The sequence below is a fragment of the Carassius gibelio genome, chromosome B12 (assembly GCF_023724105.1).
Source record: "Carassius gibelio isolate Cgi1373 ecotype wild population from Czech Republic chromosome B12, carGib1.2-hapl.c, whole genome shotgun sequence".
In the NCBI taxonomy this organism is placed as follows: domain Eukaryota; kingdom Metazoa; phylum Chordata; class Actinopteri; order Cypriniformes; family Cyprinidae; genus Carassius; species Carassius gibelio.
Window position 1 is genome coordinate 18453875 of NC_068407.1, and position 22503 is coordinate 18476377.

General features: G+C 39.9%; 1 protein-coding gene across 1 annotated transcript in view; it reads left to right on the top strand.

Annotated features, from left to right (window-relative positions):
- Window positions 1–21797: 21797 nt before the first annotated feature.
- itga3b (integrin, alpha 3b) overlaps window positions 21798–22503 on the top strand; it is a 38751-nt gene continuing 38045 nt past the window's right edge. The window contains exon 1 of the mRNA XM_052570988.1: window positions 21798–22329. Coding sequence (XP_052426948.1) covers window positions 22157–22329 — 173 coding nt within the window. The 5' untranslated portion in view covers window positions 21798–22156. The remainder of the gene's footprint in view (window positions 22330–22503) is intronic.

The window sequence follows — 22503 nt, forward strand, 5'->3', positions numbered from 1 at the left end:
CAAAGGAACTCATGATTAAAACTAAAAATCGTCTCTGCAGCAAATATCAAGAGGTGTTAAATCATTAATCCAAAAATATCAGATGAGCTCTGCAGTCTGGTTTCAGTTCCCTATTTCAGAACAGTCGGCAGATAGTTGTTGCTTGTTGGACTTTGAGCATTGCTCAGAAGACTGTAAATTAACCTCAAATTTAAATACATGATGCACATACTCAGCTTCTATTTCTGCAGACGTCTTCTAAGGTCTAAAGTTCAACTGAGGCCTTCAGAAACAGACTGTTCTGTACTTTTAAGCACGTAGCCAATGCCCTCAAGACAGAGGTCCAAATTTCGGTTACACCAGCCTTGTACTCTCACCCCGCACGTTCACAAAATGCGTAGATGCGGCTCTGGTTCCCCTGTGCATGCAGGGCATCTGCATTCTCAACTACATCGACGATTGGTTGATTTTAGCTCAATCCTAGCAGGTTGCGGCTCGGCATCGAGATGTCATTCTGGCACATATGGGGGAGCTGGGTTTGAGACTGAACAGCAAGAAGAGTGTACTTTCTCAGGTTCAGAGAACCACCTATCTAGGCGTAGTATGGGATTCAACCGCAATGCAGGCACGATTGTCCCCTGCTCGTATCGAGTCGATCCATGTGGAAGAAACCTTGGTTCTTGAATCAGGGCTCGGTACTGGGAGCTCCTTGTCGCCGTGTAATACTAGCGACGGACGCATCTCTCACCGGCTGGGGTGCAGTCATGAGTGGCCACCCTGCCCCTGGTCTGTGGAGCGGTCGCCATCTAAGCATATCAATTGTCTAGAAATGCTAGTAGTTTATAGTGCACTGAAGCACTTCCTCCCAGACCTAAGGGGTTACCATGTGTTGGTGCGCACCGACAACACATCGGTGGTCTCTTACATCAACCACCAGGGAGGTCTGCGTTCACGCCCTTTGTACAAGCTGGTGCACCAGATCCTGGTGTGGTCCCAAAACAAACTCCTCTCATTAAAAGCAGTATACATTCCTGGGAAACTAAATATGGGAGCAGACATACTGTCAAGACAGGGGCCGACGCCCGTGGAATGGTGGCTTCACCCAGAGGTGGTGAAGCAGATATGGAGAGTATTTGGCAGGGCTCAAGTAGACCTTTTTGCGACTCAAGAGACATCACAATATTCCCTTTGGTTCTCTCTAGTTCATCCAGCTCCTCTGGGACTGGACGTTATGGTACAGACCTGGCCAAGGCTTCGTCTGTACACCTTTCCCCCTATTGCTCGGTTCCCGGGAGTTCTGGCGAGACCATGCCGGGATGGGGTCCGTTTGTTATTAGTAGACCCGTTCTGGCCGGGCCGAGTATGGTTCACAGACCTGGTCTCGCTCCTCGACAGCTCTCCATGGGAGATACCGATCAGAACAGACCAACTCTCACAGGCACAGTTCACGATAATTCACCCTCGCCCGGAGTTGTGGAAGCTGTGGGTGTGGCCCCTGAGGGGGCACAACTGTTAGCAGCTGGTCTCTCAACCGAGGTTGTTGAGACCCTCCTCCAATCCAGAGCTCCCTCAACGAGGAAACTGTACGCCCTAAGGTGGAAGCATTTCACCTCATGGTGCAAAGACCGCCAGCTAGACCCAGCAAACTGCCCAGTTGGTACAGTTCTGGAGTTTCTACAGGCCAGGCTCTCAGCAGGGTTGACCCACTCCACGCTGAAGGTTTACGTGGCGCCCATTGCGGCCTACCACGCCCTTCACGATGGCCAGTCTCTGGGAAGACACCCCCTAGTTACACTGAGGCTGAGACCTCCAGTACGGTCCCGTATTCCCCCGTGGGACTTGGTTGTGGTGTTAGAGGCAATGTGCAAACCCCTGTTTGAACCCATTCAAGATATTTCAGACAGACATCTTACACTTAAAACCTCCTTTCTGTTGGCTATCACCTCTCTGCGGAGAGTAGGAGATCTTCAGGCCCTCTCTGTGGCCCCCACTTATCTTGAGTTTGCACCTGGCATGACCAAAACGTTCATATACTCTCGAGCAGGATATGTTCCCAAGGTTCCCTCTGTTACACCACAACCTGTAGTGCTGTAGGCCTTTTGTCCTCCTCCCTTCCAGAAGCCCGACCAAGTGAAGCTAAATTGTACGTCCACAGAGCTGCCCTGTGGAGAAAAACTGACCAATTGCTTGTATGCTACGGTCCCCCCAAGAGGGGTTCTCCTGCTTCTAAGCAGACTATTAGTCGTTGGATAGTCGAGGCTATCAACTCCACCTATGAGTCCTCTGGTCATCCCCCGCTGTCGGGAGCCAAGGCTCACTCTACTCGGGGTATGGCGGCCTCCAAGGCCTTCCTAGCAGGTGTATCCATGCTGGAATCTGCAATGCTGCGGAGTAGTCCACGCCCTCTACGTTTGTTAAATTCTATGGCCTAGACATGCTGTCACTCCAGGGGCTTCTGTCCTCTTGTCCTAAGCTGTGCTCTTCGCATACACACTAGGCAGGGGTTTGGTAGTCTGGCGGCGTTGGTACTCGTTCCCCAAAGCGTGTTTGATGCAGCTCGAGTTCCTGAAGAGGAACGTCTCTAGGTTCCCTATGTAACCCTAGTTCCTTGAGGGAATGAGACGCTGCGTCTCGGAGCCATACCCCCGGCACCCCTGCCGGCGCTTGCTGGTACTCGAAGCTGACACCAGCTGCGTGGCACGTGCTTTTATAGCTTCCTATAACCCTAAGCGCGTTCCCCAAAGCACGTTTGACGCAGTGTCTCGTTCCCTCGAGGAACTAGGGTTACATACGTAACCTAGAGACGTTTTATTGTGTTAGTTAGCTGTATCAAAATCAAAACAATCCAACTGCAATTTGATTGTGATTAATTGGAATGCAGGATAAAAAAATATATATTTGAACATTGTTAAAAACAAAGTTATCTACACTTCATACAGGTCCTTCTCAAAAAAATAGCATATTGTGATAAAAGTTCATTATTTTCCATAATGTAATGATAAAAATTAAACTTTCAAATATTTTAGATTCATTGCACACCAACTGAAATATTTCAGTCTTTTATTGTTTTAATACTGATGATTTTGGCATACAGTTCATGAAAACCCAAAATTCCTATCTCAAAAAATTTGCATATTTCATCCGACCAATAAAAGAAAAGTGTTTTTAATACAAAAAAAGTCAACCTTCAAATAATTATGTTCAGTTATGCACTCAATACTTGGTCGGGAATCCTTTTGCAGAAATGACTGCTTCAATTCGGCGTGGCATGGAGGCAATCAGCTTGTGGCACTGCTGAGGTGTTATGGAGGCCCAGGATGCTTCGATAGCGGCCTTAAGCTCATCCATAGTGTTGGGTCTTGCGTCTTTCAACTTTCTCTTCACAATATCCCACAGATTCTCTATGGGGTTCAGGTCAGGAGAGTTGGTAGGCTAATTGAGCACAGTAATACCATGGTCAGTAAACCATTTACCAGTGGTTTTGGCACTGTGAGCAGGTGCCAGGTCGTGCTGAAAAACGAAATCTTCATCTCCATAAAGCTTTTCAGCAGATGGAAGCATGAAGTGCTCCAAAATCTCCTGATAACTAGCTGCATTGACCCTGCCCTTGATAAAACACAGTGGACCAACACCAGCAGCTGACATGGCACCCCAGACCATCACTGACTGTGGGTACTTGACACTGGACTTCAGGCATTTTGGCATTTCCTTCTCCCCAGTCTTCCTCCAGACTCCTTGATTTCCGAATGACATGCAAAATTAGCTTTCATCCGAAAAAAGTACTTTGGACCACTGAGCAACAGTCCAGTGCTGCTTCTCTGTAGCCCATTTCCTGCACACGCCTGTGCACGGTGGCTTTGGATGTTTCTACTCCAGACTCAGTCCACTGCTTCCGCAGGTCCCCCAAGGTCTGGAATCGGTCCTTCTCCACAATCTTCCTCAGGGTCCGGTCACCTCTTCTCGTTGTGCAGCGTTATTTGCCACACTTTTTCCTTCCCACAGACTTCCCACTGAGGTGCCTTGATACAGCACTCTGGGAACAGCCTATTCGTTCAGAAATTTCTTTCTGTGTCTTACCCTCTCGCTTGTGGGTGTCAATGATGGCCTTCTGGACAGCAGTCAGGTCGGCAGTCTTACCCATGATTGCGGTTTTGAGTAATGAGCCAGGCTGGGAGTTTTTAAAAGCCTCAGGAATCTTTTGCAGGTGTTTAGAGTTAATTAATTGATTCAGATGATTAGGTTAATAGCTTGTTTAGAGAACCTTTTCATGATATGCTAATTTTTTGAGATAGGAATTTTGGGTTGTCATGAGCTGTATGCCAAAATCATCAATATTAAAACAATAAAAGACCTGAAATATTTCAGTTGGTGTGCAATGAATCTAAAATATATGAAAGTTTAATGTTTCTCATTACATTATGGAAAATAATGAACTTTTATCACAATATGCTATTTTTTTAGAAGGACCTGTATGTATGTATGTGTGTGTGTGTGCTCTTGTTTTTGTGACATATCAGGACACAACTTTGTATAATGACATGGCACAGGTATTAAAAGGAGAGAGTGACTCTTTTGAGAAACTAAAAATGCACAAAGTTTCCTGTGAGGGTTAGGGTTAGGTTTAGGGTTGGTGAAGGGTGATATAATATATAGTTTCTACAGTATAAAAACCATAACGCCTATGAGATGTCCCCACTTTTCACAAAAACAAACGTGTGTGTGTGTGTGTGTGTGTGTGTGTTTCATATTTACAATATATCGGAATGAGCATTCAAATATAAAATATAACATGCATGCTTCAGTATTTTATATAATATTTTCATGCTAATGAACTTTTTCACCCTTGCATTAGAAACATCAACAAATAAAAAAAAGAAAAATGAGAACTTTATACTATACTTACTATATCTTTATGAAATGGCCAAACTTGATGTGAAAGCAGAATCTTTAAGTGTTTCACATAGACATCTCAGCTGTTTCCAAATAATATCTGTTGGTGTTCTTTTTTCTTTTATTGACATCTTTGTTTCATTCATGCTGTAAGGTAGAGTGTTGTACGGATGCTGTGAGTGGCAGCGCTGGGGTTATGAGCTCAGTGCATGGGTGTTAAAGGAAAAGCCCCCAGTAATTCACTCCCAGAGGACCACAGCTGTCAAAGGAGTCAGTTAGCAAATGACTGCCAGCTGTGGCTAGATGTTGTGAATGAAGCCTTTGCTTGATGCCACAAAAATTGATTCACCCTTTTGCTTTTTTATCCACAAGCACAAATGTAGAAAAATGACGAGTAATCTAATAATTTCTGGGGATATTTTCCATCTCGTGCGTTAATCTTTAATCCCTTCATAAGTATAGCTGACCTCTGACCTTTAGCCTTAGATCCTCTCCACCAAAGGATCTCAGTTCACAGCAGGTGCAGCTCTATACTGCTGCTTGTGCTTCTGCAACAGTAAATAACTCTGCTAGACTATAAATTCACTTCTTTAAGATCAGAAACTGGATTTTTCTTTTTTAAATAAAATTGTTTGTGCTGTAAAACATAATTTCCATTACTCATTAGAAAGTGTTTCTTTGGTTGCTCCGTCCCGAGAAATTAGTTTGTGTCATTTAAAGCAATATTTCACACCCCAAAAATGAAGATTTGCTGCAAATTAACTCACACTCAAGCCATCCAAGATGAAGAGGATTTTTTTTCTTCATCAGAACAGATTTGGAGAAAGGTTACATTACATCACTTGTTCAGCAATCTCTGCAGTGAATGAGTGCCATCAGAATGAGAGTCCAAACAGCTGATAAAAACATCATAATAATCCACAAGAAATCCAACATCTTGCAAAGTGAAAAACTGTTTCAGGTTAGGAATGTAACCATAGTACCCTAAGTAGGGAATAAGACACTGCGTCCTCTCGTGGTCGCTTTGGGGAACACCTCGTCGTGACCCGTGTCTGAAGCATACTTTAAAAAACACCAACACGTTGGCGGGCGACAGCCTCTGACGTCACTACTGGTGCGACTCTAAATAAGCAGAGAGCACGTCATTTAATTTTTCGTCTGAAGCTTGCTTCAGAAGCATGGCAGGGAGCTAGAGGACGCAGTGTCTTGTTCCCTACTCAGGGAACTAAGGTTACATTCATAACTTGAGACAGTTCCCTTTTGAGTGGGCTTCGAACTGCATCCTCTAGGGGTCGCTTTGGGGAACAGTATACCCACGCCGCCATGCTGAGGGGAGTTTAGGCCAGAATCATGGCAAACACTAAGTACCAACTCCAGCTCCCAAGATGAACTGGGCTTTTCACCAACTCAAGAAAGGGCACGAAGCAACCGCAGGGAGCCCTTACCATAAAGGATTTTTAGAAAGAACGCAGAGCACTAGCGTGCGAACTTACAACAGTGTGGATTTCAGAAAGTGTGCAAAGACTTCACGTGCACACTTATCACAATATGGATTTTCGAAATACTGTTCTAAGGAGGGGCTCTCTTGGCACTCTGATCAAGCAGCTCACAGATGGAATGATGTAAATCAAAAATATGTTTTGAGAATATCAACTCGATCTGTGGAACTAATGGTGGAGCACTCTGGGGGAAAAACAGAGAACGCAGTCTCATATGAGAGGAGAACTCAGAATTCAGAGTAGCGTACTCATACGTGACCCTTCCTGGAAAGGGGACCACTGTTAAACTACTGCGAGAATCGCCCAGATATCCCTTCATGTTGAGGGAAGCAATGCTTGAAGTGTATAAATGAATACACTCCGGCTGAATGGAGCCAAAGGAACCAAGGTCTAACCATCTCGAAAAGGGAACGAAGCTGAGTATGTAACCCTTACTGTACAGGATTTCAGAAAAGTGTGCAGAGTCTTGCGTGCACACTTACCTTTAGGAAGTACACAGAGCATAGCGTGTGTACTTAGAGGTTCCTAAGCAATGCAGAGGCGCTGAAATGCACAGGAGAGGCAAGCTCCAAGTATATACAGGAAGAATTCTGTAACTACCACCTCCACCTGCCCACTGGATGTGACAGCGCATATAAGCTGCCAAGAGGCCCCTCAGGGTGACCTGACCGGACATTCATGAAATCCCCTGCAGTGCTGTGTTCCAGTTCTGATGATCAGCGAGGCTCCCGCAGAAGTGAAGTGAAGTGAAGTGAAGTGACATTCAGCCAAGTATGGTGACCCATACTCAGAATCTGTGCTCTGCATTTAACCCATTCAAAGTGCACACACACAGAGCAGTGAACACACACACTGTGAACACACACCCGGAGCAGTGGGCAGCCATCTATGCTGCGGCGTCCGGGGAGCAGTTGGGGGTTCGGTGCCTTGCTCAAGGGCACCTCAGTCATGGTATTGAAGGTGGAGAGAGCACTGTACATGCACTCCCCCCACCTACAATTCCTGCCGGTCCAGGACTTGAACTCACAACCCTTCGATTGCGAGTCCAACTCTCTAACCATTAGGCCACGACTTCCCCAAAGCCTGTGATCTCAGCTGCCTAATACGGGAGCACGATGCCGGAAGGTCGGTGCTGACGGGTGTTAATAAATGCCATGACTGAGCACTGTAAAAGAGACTCACAGAGTGTTAGTAGACACATAACCACCAGCAATTTAACCAATAAGTATATACAGAAAGGGTTACATACTCACTCATCCTCCTGTACTGGAGGCCCGCTCATGGGGCGCCACCTTATAGTCCAGACCATCAGTAAGGTGGTTACTATGAATATAGAACCAACCAAAAACATCATAGGTCCAGCATAGGAGACTGTTATGTGAGAAATTTTTCCACCTAACCTCAATCAGGTGGAGAGCTGGTGGTTACAGGGGAATAAGGCAAGCAAGGATAAGAGCAGAAGTTAAAAACATTCAAAGGGAATGAGTAGCTACCTAGGTATCGATCCGATTCTGACAAGAACGCTGCCTCGTCTTAATCCCATCCCTCAGGTCCTGCTTACCTCCTCATGACCCATGATTCCTCTTGCCCCTCCCACAGCTTGGGGAGAAGCGCAAACTGTCTTCTGGACCTTCATGGAATGAAGGATTTAAAGGCAGCTGAGTGTGCCCTTGTCTCCCTGAACTTCTCGACCACCGTCTCGACGGAGGTACCGAAAAGCTTAGAGGGCGAGATCGGAGCATTTGAGAAGATGGCCCCTTTCTTTCTTCCCGATGTCTGCAAGGTTAACCCACAGATGTCTCTCCGTTACTACCATAGACCTATAGACCATAGATCTACCCATGGCAGAGGCGGCCTGTTTGGTAGCACAGAGAGAGAGGTCTGTGGTGCAGCACAGCTCGGCTACCTGGTCAGCTGAAAGGCCCTCGCCTTTATCCCGGTCCTTCGGCAGATCAGCCTGATTGGCCTGACTGCCATCATGTGAAATGAAGCCACAGTCTGACCTGCTGCTGTGTATGCTCTGCCATTTAAGTGGGATGTATCCTGGAGGGGCATAGATGGCAAAGAGGGAGATTTAAGAGAGGATGTTTCCCCCACAGAGAGATAGCTAGCCAGCTCCCTTCTACAGGGGGCATCTTCTCATAGCCATTTTCGCACATGCCCTCGATGTCAGCATAACTCGTATGCTGAAACCGATATATGTGAGAAGAAAATGGCCTCTTCCATTCTTTTTTGACTTCTGCATGTAAATCAGGCAAGATTGGGAGGCTCACCTGGGCTGGAGGGCTATGGTCAGATAAATAATCGCCCCCTCAAGGACATTGCGCGCATGCTCTTCGCCCAAACAAGAGACTCAAAGACTGTGTGATTTATCAGGTGTCAAATAATACTGACACAGATGTAAACACGGTTTAAACGCCTTGCTAGTGGATGCCATGATAAACAAACAAAGATTGCTCTTACCGGGGTCGTTTTTCAGATGCACGCTTCAAACAAAACAATCAATGAAGATGAAGAAGATGACATGCTCTATGGGTGCTTATTTATTGTCGCACCGGTAGCTGTCGCCAGCCAACGCGTTGGTGTTTTTCAAAGTATGTTTCAGACATGGGTCACGATATATATATACATAACTTGTTTACATTTTGCTAGATATTATAGCTCAGATAATAGAAAATGTAATAGTTTGTTCATATTAAGATCTCAAGAGTATTGAATAAGAATCTGAGCAGAGTTTGAGAGATTGTTTTGAGATTACAGTACATGCACTATTAGCTAGAAAAATAAAATCTAAGAAACCGAAGACCTCTTCATTTGCTTACTGACCAGGATAAACAAATGAGATGTTAAGGAGGTCATATATGTGAAGTTATTTTTCTTTTCTTTTCTTTTTTTTTTCTTTAAAAACTAAGCTGGCTTTAATAACTACAGATCTAAAAAAGCCACAATTCACATTGTTGCAAAGATTTTATTTAAAGATATTTGATATGCATCTAATCTGAGAGTCTATTTATTAAAGAATATCACAATGCCCTCTTCAGTAAGAATAGGATCTGTTGTTTTCTCTGAAGCTCTTATGTATGTGTGTTCTATGCTCTGGTTGTCCAGCTGGTGTCTGGAATGAGCAGCACAGAAGCAGCTGGTTTCTCTGGGTGACGGGAGCGGGCTTCACAGGAATGTCTTAATTTCACAGGACAGACTTATTCTTAACTGCTGGACAGAACAGCTGTGGTGGGAGTGAAGGGGGTCCCTCTTCTCTTAATGAACTCCATCATTGCATTCAATCTCTTCTCATTCTTCAGCGCCTCTCAAGCTCTCAGCAGCTACCATGGTGGCATTCTGTGCAGCAACCGCTATACTGAATTGACAAAACCTAGTCTAGAATATGAATGATGTGAGAAATATGTTTTGATACCTGAACAGGAGCTACAATGCCAAAAAGATGAATAAATAAAACTAAATAAATGAATAAAAAGTGCTAGTAAAAATTATATAAATAATAATTTTTGAAGGTTAATAATAATAATAATAATAATAATGTGTTTATTTAGTTGTTGATTTTGTTAATGAAATTATGATAAAAAACAAAATATTTTGTAATGCGTAATATTAATGTTAATTATAATAATAATGATAATAATAATAATAATAGCCAATATGATAGTAATGTGCATGCTAGTTAATAGTGAGAATAGGTACCTAAACTGAAATGCTACAGATCATAATTATTATTATTATTATTTATTTTTGAGCACATTTAGATATTTATTGACATATAATTTGCCCTGTAATAGATTCAGCTGGGTAAGTATTATATACAGTCTAAATAATGTCCGTTTCCTGCTTAAGATAATAAACGGTATTATTTGTAACGTCCTATAATTGTAATTATAGTGTAACGTCTGGCCTCCCAGACTGCTCTGTTGGGTTTGCTTTTTTCCAGGCTATGGCCTGTTCTCCCGCGCTAATGAATGGACATAATGATCTGAATGAGAGATTCAACTGAGTGTGAAACGTGCAGGTTTGTGGAGCACTGTTCTTTCTCTTCAAAGAGAACCAAGACCCATTCTAATACTTAACTCTTTCCTTCCTTCTCTGTTAAAAGCACTTCAAAGTCCTTGGGATTTCTCAGACCTTAAATCTACTTTTGCTGAAATTCCAGCTCAAGCATTACATCAAAGAACATGGAGTTGCCCCACTTCAAAACAGAGTCAAATACCAGCTTTTACATCCCACAGACATTCTATAAACTCCCAGCTATGACAGCAGCCGGTTCACCTGGCCAAGAACTCTGCTCCAGAACGTTAACCATTCTGCTTGAGAAGAGGTTAGCAGTGCAAGAGATACCTGGAGACAACACACACAGAAAGAATCCCCTGAAACATAAAGACAGCTGTGATAATGCAGGAGAGCTGGCAGAATCAGAAGCAAGCAGTTTTGAACTGTTTTCGTGGGAATTGGGCTTACTCTCAAAAACAGGTTTCTGCTTTTATTCCATGAGTCGTTCCTAAATCACTTTTGCCATTATACAGTCACAAGAATATCATTCTTACTGTCCCAGCAGTCAAAGAACCTGTTTCCAGCTCTTCTATGAAGTGAAGAATGCTGTGATGTCAAGCTGTGGTGGGACTCGATCACTCCAGTGAGAAACTACAGTTTGATTTATTACAGGACAGGCACACAGATTGGAAAGACACACTATTAAGGATCTGTGATCTACATCCGTGATTCTTAACTCATTTTTCTTTAGGACACAGCTTTCACATTATACTAAGTCCCAATCCCAATTCTATTTTATACCCCTTCCCCTACCCCTTCCCCTTATCCCTTGAAACAGAGTGTCAAGGGGTAGGGGAGAAAATATTCCCCTAAAGATTGGGACACCACTACCATGACGTCACACGCCATCATTCGTCATATAGCTCCTAAAATACACACATATACTGGTGTGCATTATAGCCTTTAATTATCATTCTGTATTAATGCGCTGCATACTGACACACACACATATCAGAAATCACGCAGCTCACACATCCAGGAGAAAATAAACTTGTCAAAACTGCCCCACGACTTTTATTAAATACAGTTTAAATACAGAATCGATACATTATATTTTCCAGCAATGAGAGGAAACAATCGCTGCTTTTAAGTAAACTCACTCTAAAAAGATAAACGCACAGATGCCAATACACACAACCTCCATCTCTCTGTCACTCTCTCGAATGGGCAATATTTGAGAAAATGGTTTAGCGATTTCTAATTATTCCCATCAATGTCTTCGGCAGTTATCACCCTGATCAGACATATGCTGTGGAACTATCATACAGTCTGTAATGACATGACGTTAGCAAATATTAGCAAGTTTTTGCAAATATTTCTTTGAGTATCATGACCATTAATATGAACTCACAATTGAATGTAACATAAAACAAATGATTAATTTTCGTTAAAATCTTTTATTTATGCCAAAAAAGCTTACATTTATGTGTCTTTTTGTTCGCTGTAGCAGCCATGTTTCAGAGATAATCATACCCCTTAGTTTGAAGTGTGGTCCTGAAAAATCTTCGTTTGAAGGGCTATCTGGCCCTTCCCCTTACCCCTACCCCTCCAACCAAAAGAGAATTTCAGTACTGATTTGAACAGATGTTGTGTTTGGCAGTTAAAGTTAATGTCTTAAAACTTAACGGATATTTTTCTGGCAGAAAATTTCCAGTACCTTTTACTTTAAAAATTAAAAAAAAAAAAAAAAAAAAAAAAGTCAAAACAAACTGAGCTAGTAACTAGAGTCTCAAAAAAGACAAAGACACCAACACTTCAGTTTTGCACTTAATCTCTTTGTTTTTAAATATGAAGGTCAGACAAAGTCACCTTTGTTATCAACACAAGGAAAGTGCACAACATGAGATAACGCAGATCAAGATTTTATTATTTTAACCCAGTACTGACACTGTAAAAATTGGTAACAAGTGATTGTTATTATAAAGTGCTTTTTTGGTATAATAGAATATATTTATGTTGATTCAGTGCTGTTAAATAATATTGTAAACTTTAATATAACCAGTTAATTCAGATCATATTTAATACATAATGATGGCTAATTTGAAATGCAGTTAAAATATTTTGTACGAGACTAAAATAAAGAGAATGAGTCAATCCTCCCTCTCATTCACTCCGTATTGAATAATAATGACTATAATTCATTATTAACGTACTAAAACAATAATTCTGAAAAGAACTTGGGTCTTTGAGGCTTTAGCAGATTACATCAAATTATGTATGAGATCATGTCTTTCATAGACCAATGCACCGATTACACAGAGAGGGGGGTTGAGTCGGAAATGTAAGGAAAGGGGATTGAAACGGTGATGTGATTTTCTCACACAGTTCTTACAACATGTATCACATAACAAGCCCCTATTGTCCAATATCTGATATGTTAAACACATGTAGCACACACCCAGAGCTGAGAGCCGGTGGGAAACTAGTCCAAGTTACCACCAAAAACACTACGTACATGTGACTGTATGATTATGAAAACTTTTAAATGTGTTTTTGTTGTTTATTTAATGCTTGATTTCGCTCAATGATTAAATTTTTTTTATTGCACTAGATTAAGTGTTGTGCTTACGTTTTGAAATGTTTTATACATATATACAAACCGTTTCAGATCATTATAAACTGACCTGATGTTACTTAAACAAATAGTGGTTAATAGTTAAAATGTAAAAATATCTGTGTTGTTCTCGTGAACTAAAACTATATAAAAAAAAAAACTTAGAACGAAAAGTAAAAATGAAATAAAATGAGTATTAGCTGAAGTAATTAGCCTGCTAAAAGTAAAACGATTTTTAAAAAGTTGTAAAATTAAATGAAGGTGAGGTAAAACAAAATGTAAATATTAAATGATAATAAAACTTAGAACAAAAATTAAACAAATGAAATAAAATAGATGAAAATCTTAAACTTATAATTAAATTTTTTTTTATTAAATGACTAAAACGAAAAATGATTCATTGAAAAAAGATAAGATGAAATAAAATATTAATATTACATGAAAATTTACACTTGTTTTATTTCATTTATACTTTTCATTATCCATTTAAGGACTAAAATGACTTAAACATAAATCAATCTGAATAAAAAACTAATCTGGAAAAAAAACTAATAAAAATTACAAGCACACATAGCAAAATTACTAAAACTTTAGAAATGTATTAAGTTCATTACTAAAAGCTTTTAATTTATCAAGTTAATTTATTAATTATTATTTAAATTTAATAAAAATTAAAATGAAAAGTGGAAAAATTTAAATCTAATTTTATTCAAAATATGTATTGAATGAATACAGTTAGAATATGTATTGTCCATCTGCAAAGCAATCCATTTGCAAAGCATTCTGGGATTATCTTACACAAAATGCTTTCTTAGAATTTGTCCAAAATCTATGTAGACAGCATCATTTTGCTTGGCTTCCCACGCTTACTGAAAACCCCAAAATATAAGGGAATTTTTAAGAAGTGATTTTAATCACGGAGAAGCAGAAAGATGTTTCTATTGTAGTGTGACTACAAGTTTTCATATAATTCAAAATATTTCACTTACATACATTTAATTTATTATAGTTGCTAAAAATAATCTTTTTGACAAAATATGTGCCTAACTTTTTACAGTAGCCTTCAAGTGCCTTAAAATGCTGTGTAGGTGGGCAGTTTGCTAGGTTTTAGTATCGAGCTGTGATGACAGTCATGTAAAAAAAAAAAAAAGAAGAAGTAGAGCACAGACTCCGAATTAAAATGCTTCTTGACAGTGAGAAAAATGGTGTTTCTTTAAGGCCTCTGCATTGCATCATGGGTCAGGCCCACACTGCAGGCAATATCCTCCCTGAGAGTGGCTGCATTTCAGGCTTCCCTCAGGATGATTGTGTGGTCCTGTAAAATCTGCTCAGGTCTCAAGCGGCAGGGGGAAAGAGAGAGAGAGGGAGAGAGTAGTAACTGATTTATGATTTTATATATACATATATATTTATAGTATGAGGCTGTTAAATGCCTGATTCTGATTGGTTGGCAGATGTTTTAGATTTATTTTTTATTACAGCTTTGAAGCAGTTCTGTTAGTTACAAATACATTTATTTCAGTTATTTCTAATGTTTATTTCAAGCAAACATATATGACCAACAATAGGATAAAAAAAGACAATTCCTGTTTTTTTACTAACTAAATTACCATTTATTTTCTATGCAAAGAGCACGTTCTTTCTCCCGCTCTCTCTGCGCACACACATATAGTGCAGACACACACAAACAAAGAAACCTCTTGTCAGTGCTGCCCTGTGATTGACTCTTTTGGTTATATATATAGTTCACAACTGTAAATCTAAATGTTTTTTCTCAGTATGAATATGGCAATGTTGCTGTTCTTGAAGCAGTTAAACTTACAGTTTCACTAATAATAGAGATGCACAGACTCAATTCATAAATGCATATCAATGGCTCAATGTTTTTCTTGTTTTTATAAAGGCTGTATTTATTTGATTAAAAAAAACTATAGTATTGAGAAATATGATTGCAATTTAAAATAATAGTTTTCTATTTAAATATACTTTCAAAATATATATATTTTTTTTTACAGAAAAAAATACAGAAATGTATTTTTCTGTGATGCAAAGTTGAATTTTCATCAGCCATTACTCCAGTAGTCAGTGTCACGTGATCCTGCAGAACTCATTCTAAATTCCTGATGTATTATCAGTGTTTGAAACCGCTGTGTACAGTCTTGTTCATTCTGTAATACATTATTTTTCTTTAACTAAGCATTTACGTCAAATAGATTTTTTTACAATATATACTACTGTTTAAAAGTCTGGGTTAGTAAATTCAGTGATAAATTAGTTATTTTTTTCAGGAAGGTTGTATTAAAATTATAAAGAGTCATAGTAAATAATTATATTGTTGGAAAATATTTCTATTTTGAATAAATCATGTTCTTGCAAACTTTTATTCATCAAAGAATCCTGCAGCACAGCTGTCAAAATCAGGATATTGTTATATATATTAAAACATTCTATTTGTGTACTTTGTATTTTTCCTTTTGTACGAAACACAGCTGGTCAAAGAGGAACTCAGGAGCATTTCTCTTTGATTGTCTTAAGACCTGTCTGATAAAGACAGTTTGAACCAAAACACAAACTATTTTCCAAATAGAGCATTATCTTCCCCATGCAGAAACTTGAAAGCCTCTAAGCTCTGAAAACACTGCTGACATTTTTGTGGTCTGTGTTTTGTCTTCCTTCACTGCCTTTTTTGTTCACCAATAAATGCATGAATTAAGACACGGAAGGCATGGATTAGACATGTCAGAACAAGAGCTGTACCATCAACAAAACCTTGTGTGCTCATAATAAAATTATGGTCTTGCACTTGGATCAACTGTGAGGTAGCAAATTCTCAGTTCCTGTAAAGTTGCTCACACAGTCAAGCATGGTACTAACAACTGCACAATCAATGACAATCAATGGCATGCGTTTGGGAAAGGACTGTCTCACTGGCCGACCCGTAGCAGAACAAGTGAATATTCAGGAAACCAATAATAATAATTAAATCATCGCTATCAAAAGTGAGAATTCAGTTCTTAATTCAGAATAAACCGCAACTGTTTGGTTCTCTTTTAACACGATGCAGAAGTTGTTGTTTACAGATGATACTGTGTATCATATTACCATTAACATGTTATATATTCTGATATATTATCCAGAAGTTGCCATACTGTTTCTGTGATCCAGCAGAATGAAGCAGTAAATGCCACACTGGAGCTGGGAAACTTGGCAGGGTTTTAAAAGGACTCAGTGTCGTCCTCCCCTGACACACATTTGGAGAGCATTGTGCACATAGCAACCAAGGTCTCCATGACAACAGCAGGCCTTGTCATCTAGGTGCAGAGAGGAGTGAAGCCGCTGACCGAAATCACGAAAGCGTTACGCACTACAGATCTGCTCAGTGAATCTGCACAGTAATAGATTAATGTCTCTCCAGCACTACGTCACTGATTTGCCCTTGAAAGATCTGGACTAAAGTCACGCAGGTTCAAAACAGGTTATTTGCACTTCAGCCGATCCAGACTATGTTTGCTTTATTACTGTTTGAGGAAGCCGCAATCTGTCTTTCTTTTAATAGACATTATATATTGTTCTCGCAAATATTTACTGTGGCGATGAATGATTGCTCAGTCTCGAGTGCTTTTGTCAGTATTCATTCTCTTTTGTTTGGACAATGTTTGCCCAGCCTGTTTACGCCGACTGACAAAGTCTGAAACTGATCTACAACTGATAACCCTTAAAGACCTGAAGAAATAGTCAGAGGCCGTGGGGTTCAAGAGTTAACAGGACTGTGCCGTTTAAGAACAACTTAACAAGCCTTCAAGTGATCCAGGATCAGATTTTGCCCTCTCATGTTCATTTATCTTAAGTGATCTGATTGAGTAAAGCATTGCAAATCAATCTTTATTTGGGGTGGACTTTGCATACATAAGCATCATCATATAGTGCACGTTATGCTAATTTTGTCACTAGAATAGTATGTGCACACTGTACTGTATCTGATGATTTAGCTGGAAGTGCTGTATGGCACTTAACACCAGTAGGTCCTCAAACACAACAGTCATATAATCTCAGAAGTCTAAGGTCTGTACACACAAACATGAATGTTTAGAAAATCGGTCTGATTTTTTTAACATAATTTATCTGTTCAGAGCAAAAAATGGCAGGTTGGCTGAATGAAAATGCAGTTTTACTCTCTGATACTAGGCGGCGCTTATTGAAATCAAAGTATCTTGGTTACACAGTCTGTTTTTTGAGCATCAAGTTGTCCTTTTATGCAACTGCAGCAGCTCTCTGGCCACGTGACTACAAGAGCAAATCTTATTGGGTGACCAACATTTTTTGTAGTGTGATGGAAAATAAATTCTGAATAGACGCATTAACAGAGATTAATTTGTAAAAAAAAAAAAAAAAAAAAATTGCGACTGAACATTCATTTTGGAGTGAACATGCCCGTGTTGCTTTGTCACTTTTAAATTGTTGTGGTGCATGAAATGATTTTAAGACTTTACTTTCGTGTTCCTTTTGCTGGTGTATAATGACAATATTTTATTTTAGGGGTGACACTGATTTGTTTATTTGTTGGCAAATAGCACTGTTCAATTGCATTTGCATAGTTTTGAGTTAAAAGATAAGTTAAATAAGGAATATGGGCTCTTTGGGGTATACTGTATCACACATTACATGTGAGTATGTACTGTGGTTGGACTGAAGGTTTTCTGTGGTGATCCTCAGGGCACTAGGGGGCTTTGTTTTCCATGAGAAGTCAGACTGGTGTTGGTTTACCCAGGGTCTCGGCCTGGAACACATACAACTGATTTTGAAATCTATTGTTACACCACCACAGAAAAAAAGGTGAGATACCGATCTATATAATTGACATATTACTATAATATCCCACTTTTTATCTCTCCAGGATATTAATCCATGAGTCATTTGTGTCGCTAGGTCTCATTTGCTGTGTAATATTCACACTCACGGATCTAGCTCAGCATTCCCTTCATGCATATGTAAAAATGTTCTTGTCATGTAGCAGAGTAATATCTGTGTCCACAGAGAGAACAGATCCTGACTAGATTTACAGAGCTCATGGTATCATCTGTCAGGCTGAATAGACGCAGATATATAAGTGTGGTTGCTTCAGGTGTGCTGAGGAGCTAGAGGGGGTGTACTGTATGCTTTACTGACAAAGACACTGGAAATGCAAAGCCGAGGGATCCAGTATAGGGGGAAATCCCACCAGGAGGAAAACAGTCATTTAAACAAGATTTAAATGTGGAAAACGTTAGTTACCAGCACAATGATGAGGCGGCTGCCAAGGCATTGCGAGAGTGTACAGGGTGGTTTCTAGGGTGTTGCTAGGTGGTGCCTTCCAAGACTCTAGGATATTCCCATCTCTTGTTATAGCTCATGTGCAGTCTATTGGATGTTTACAAATCAATTACAGCAATTCATAACTCTTTTACATTTTGGCAAATAGGTGGCTCAATTGATGAATCTAATCTATTTGGTCTACTAAAGTATAGTTTGGTGAACTACGAATTGCGGCTCTTGTGTCATTATTATTAAAGGTGCACTAAGCAATTTTTGCCAAACTAAGTTGTTATCTGAAAGCACCAAAAACAGACACGTCCAACAGGACCTCTCTCTTATTTTGAAATCTCCACTCCACACATACGTACACCAATGCAATGATGATCACAGAAACAAGTGAAGATGGCACACAAGCATATTCCAACAAAAGCTGACATGGATAAGTTGTGTGAAATTAAACAAAATCAACATTACTCACCTATTAAAAAGAAACAGTCCGATTCCAGGCCTTCCCGCTCACTGAGTTCTCTCCACTGCTGGGAAACTGCTACGATATTTACTCTTGCCTGATCATATCCCTTCATTTTTAAAGAGCCAGTAAGATGAAAATTCTAAGCTTCCTATCACTGTTTATAAGTCCTGTACATTAGGTTTAAATCCATCCAAGGTTAAAAAACATTGTCATTTTGTCAAAATATCATTTTAAAATTACCTCAATTCTCAGAGATCCCCAAACGGTTCGCACGAAGCTTTTCAAAAGATTCAGTTTCCTTAAACCCCACCTTTCGGTAGGATACTGTGTTCTGATTGGTCAACTGACATGCAAGCAGATTGGATTGGTTGTTCGCACACACCTCCACGGTAAACTATGCGTTAGCATCTGTTTGGGGTGAATTATGTCTTATTCCTCTCACCGCGAAGCAAACAGTAAAATAAAAAACTTGAACAGTCTCGCTGCTTTTTCTTCTGTGTGTGTGTATTCAAGCCGCGCGCTTCAGTTTGAATCTGAATAGCGCGTTCAGCGCGGGGGCATGGTCACATTAGATATAATGAAGAGAGACATAAAAAACGGACATCGCGTTGTTTTCATATGGATTACTTTATCACAGAATATCTGTTTTCGGCAGCACTTGTTTAGTTTTAAAGTAGACATGTCAAGCTTTCTATAGATATCTCTCTCATGTCTCTTCGTTGAGTATTCACGGAGTTACACTTCATTTTAATGACGTGTTTGTAAATGACGATCAGCGCAGACAGGCTGCAGACAGCACACATACTGATAAGATGCTCGAGAGAAAACAGACACATAACTTCATAATCATACTTCGCGTTGTGATTCGGAGATGCTCGTTGTTCTAAATAAAGTTGGTAATGAACCCTCTTTTATGGCCAAACGCTTTGAAAATCCCGCTGTACTCACCGAGATTAGAAAAGCAGTCATCAGTGAAATGTTATGAACACAACAGAAGGGATTTGTTGTACTGCTCTGGTATTGTTGTAAAAATGAATTTTAGCCATTGGTTCCTCTGATCTTCATTCGTTGGCAGTGAAAATAAAAAAACTTGCCTTTACAATTAAAAACACACTGTCTCCTCGACATGATGCTATCACACCAACCAGATCGTCTGTGTGGGGGGTGGGGCAGGTCAGAGTTCCGTTTCTCCCAAGACGGTAGGCGGAGATTATTATGCAAAGTGTCCTAGTGACGTACATAGAGATGGGCAAAAGATTTGAAATCTATAACGACTCGTTTCAGCGATTCAGAGTCGACTCCTTACTTTAGAAGCCAATAACTTTATAAATCGTGTACTTTTTGGTTTAATTATTTGCACATTGTTTACACTGATGGACAGCTACATCATACACTGTGATACAGGTAATTTTTGATTTCCCATCTGTGTGGCTCTTTAATGATTTGTTTCTCTGATATTTTCCTCTTTTTTTATCTGCTATCTCTATCAATAGTCGATATGCTACTATATCGCCTATATCCTGTGCACTCAATTTGTGCGCTCTCTTCTCTCTATCATTAGAAGACACACCTCCTTACCGCTGATTGGCTACAAGTGATTCTGTCAGACTCTGTGGTCAAACCCTTTTTTCATAAATCACTTGGTGCACCTTTAATATTTAGTAAGGTACCTGTTCAAGTTTTTAGGTATCATTTAAGTCTGTAAAAAAAAATGGGTGAGCAATAATAATTATGTTTTTGTCTGAAGCACCAGTAATTTACAGACAAAGCTGAAAGCTGTCGGATATGGAAATCTTTACTCTAAATATATTTCCTGTAGCTGAAAAGTATCTCATTGACTCTGGCTTTGTCATTTCCAAGGCACCGAATGTACTCTGTCATTTCCATTTTTGCCCAAAATATTTGAGTGTTTTCATTACATTGCCCTAAATGGATCATTCTAAAACGGTCTAATGATTTCCATGGGCATATAGTGCAAGGCTCAAGGAAAACCCCGGCAAACATCCCAAAAGTACATCTATAGATATTATGAATTTATTTGCATAAATAAATAAATAAAATAACAATAACATTTCCAAGCCTTTTTAATAGATTGAGATCTGCTTGGAGACTCATATCTGCTGTTGGCGTCTTCCTTCCTCTTACAGAAGCTGGGGCAGTCTGTCATTTTCCTGTGATCTGCTATCTACAAACATAATATTTCGGTTCAGTGGATGTACCCCCTAAAACCATCCACACTTCCATCCCCCACCACTCCTGGAAAAAGGGAGGAGGAACTCTGAGACATGAAAAGGCCGATCATAACGGGAGGGTGATGACGTAAGGTTCCATGATACAAATGGAATCAAGCTTTGACCCGAATACACAAACAGGCAAAAAAAAGAATAAAATTATATAAATCTGTGTAATGTTATTTGAAAGTTAGAAAGACTTGATGTGAGGTCACTGATTCGTTTGAGTTCAGTCCATTCATGCTGTGGTGACCTGGGATCTGTTTTGAGTGCTGCTCTTATGTGACGGCAGTTCTGCTCCAGTCAGCTCATCTGAGGGAGTCAAGAGTCTGGACTCTTGTGAGGAGCTGAACAAACACTTTTTCAGACTGATATTTAATGAGTTCAGGAGAATTTGCATAGAATTTCCAAAACAAAGCTTTTCAGAATGTTTTCAAAATGTGTTTTAGTGGGAATGGATACATTTTTGTTAAATCTGTCAGTAAATGAGTAAATCACAAAAACCAGTAAAAAAAATCATACATAGTCATTAGAAAAAAGTAAAAAAGAAAAAGATAAAAAGAAAAAAAAACTGTTATAATTCCCCCGCTTTGCACCTGAGGTGCTGTGGTGATGTCCGAATCGTGAATAATTTGCCCTGATTCTTTTGAATGATTCATCTGATTGCGAAGTGTTTGTAGCATATTTCACTTTTTTTGTGAACTGGACATGTTTTTTCACGATTCATTCATGCACAGCACTTGAAAATTTGAATAAAACAAACTTAAAAAATGTAAATCTCATGTGCAGCACAGCAACAAGTGAAGGCTTGTGTGTAACTGTGTGTGTGTGTGTGTGTGTGTGTGAGAGAGAGAGAGAGAGAGAGAGAGAGAGAGACAGACCACTACTGCACTTTAGGGCTGTCTCGCTGTCTCTATCTCTATATCTCTCTCTCATCAGACTTGGAGGACATATAGTCCTCTATTTGGGGAAGCAGGGCTGAGCGCCGGTGCAGTGTGGAAGGTTGGAATTCGCTGCGTGTGTGTGGAGGCGGGGAACCGACAGTAGAAACACCTTACAGCTCAGTGCCCAGAGAGTGAAAGAAGACGCTTTCCTATGGCGTGCGATTGATCAATTCAATCTCATTGGCTTTGGTTGTGCAAGTGGCAGACAGAGGGAGAGAGAGAGGGGAATATTAAATATGGCTGGAAAGTCTCTTTACTTGTGCTTATTCGTGATTTGCGCGATTCAAACCAACACTGGATTTAACGTTGACGTGCAGTTCCCCGTCATCAAAGAAGGAAAAACCAAGGGCAGCTTATTTGGATTTTCTGTTGCATTGCACAAACAGACCGAAAAGACAAAGAAGAACTTGTAAGTACCAGAATTATGTTACATATATCGAAAGTTGCTTGATTTATATCTTTTCTTTCTTTCTGCGCTAGTCTGCTGACTAGAAAAAGGAATGACGATCGCATAGTTAACATCACAAACCTTTAGATATTTATGCTCCTTGGATGGATTAATTAACATGAATTAATATCTAGT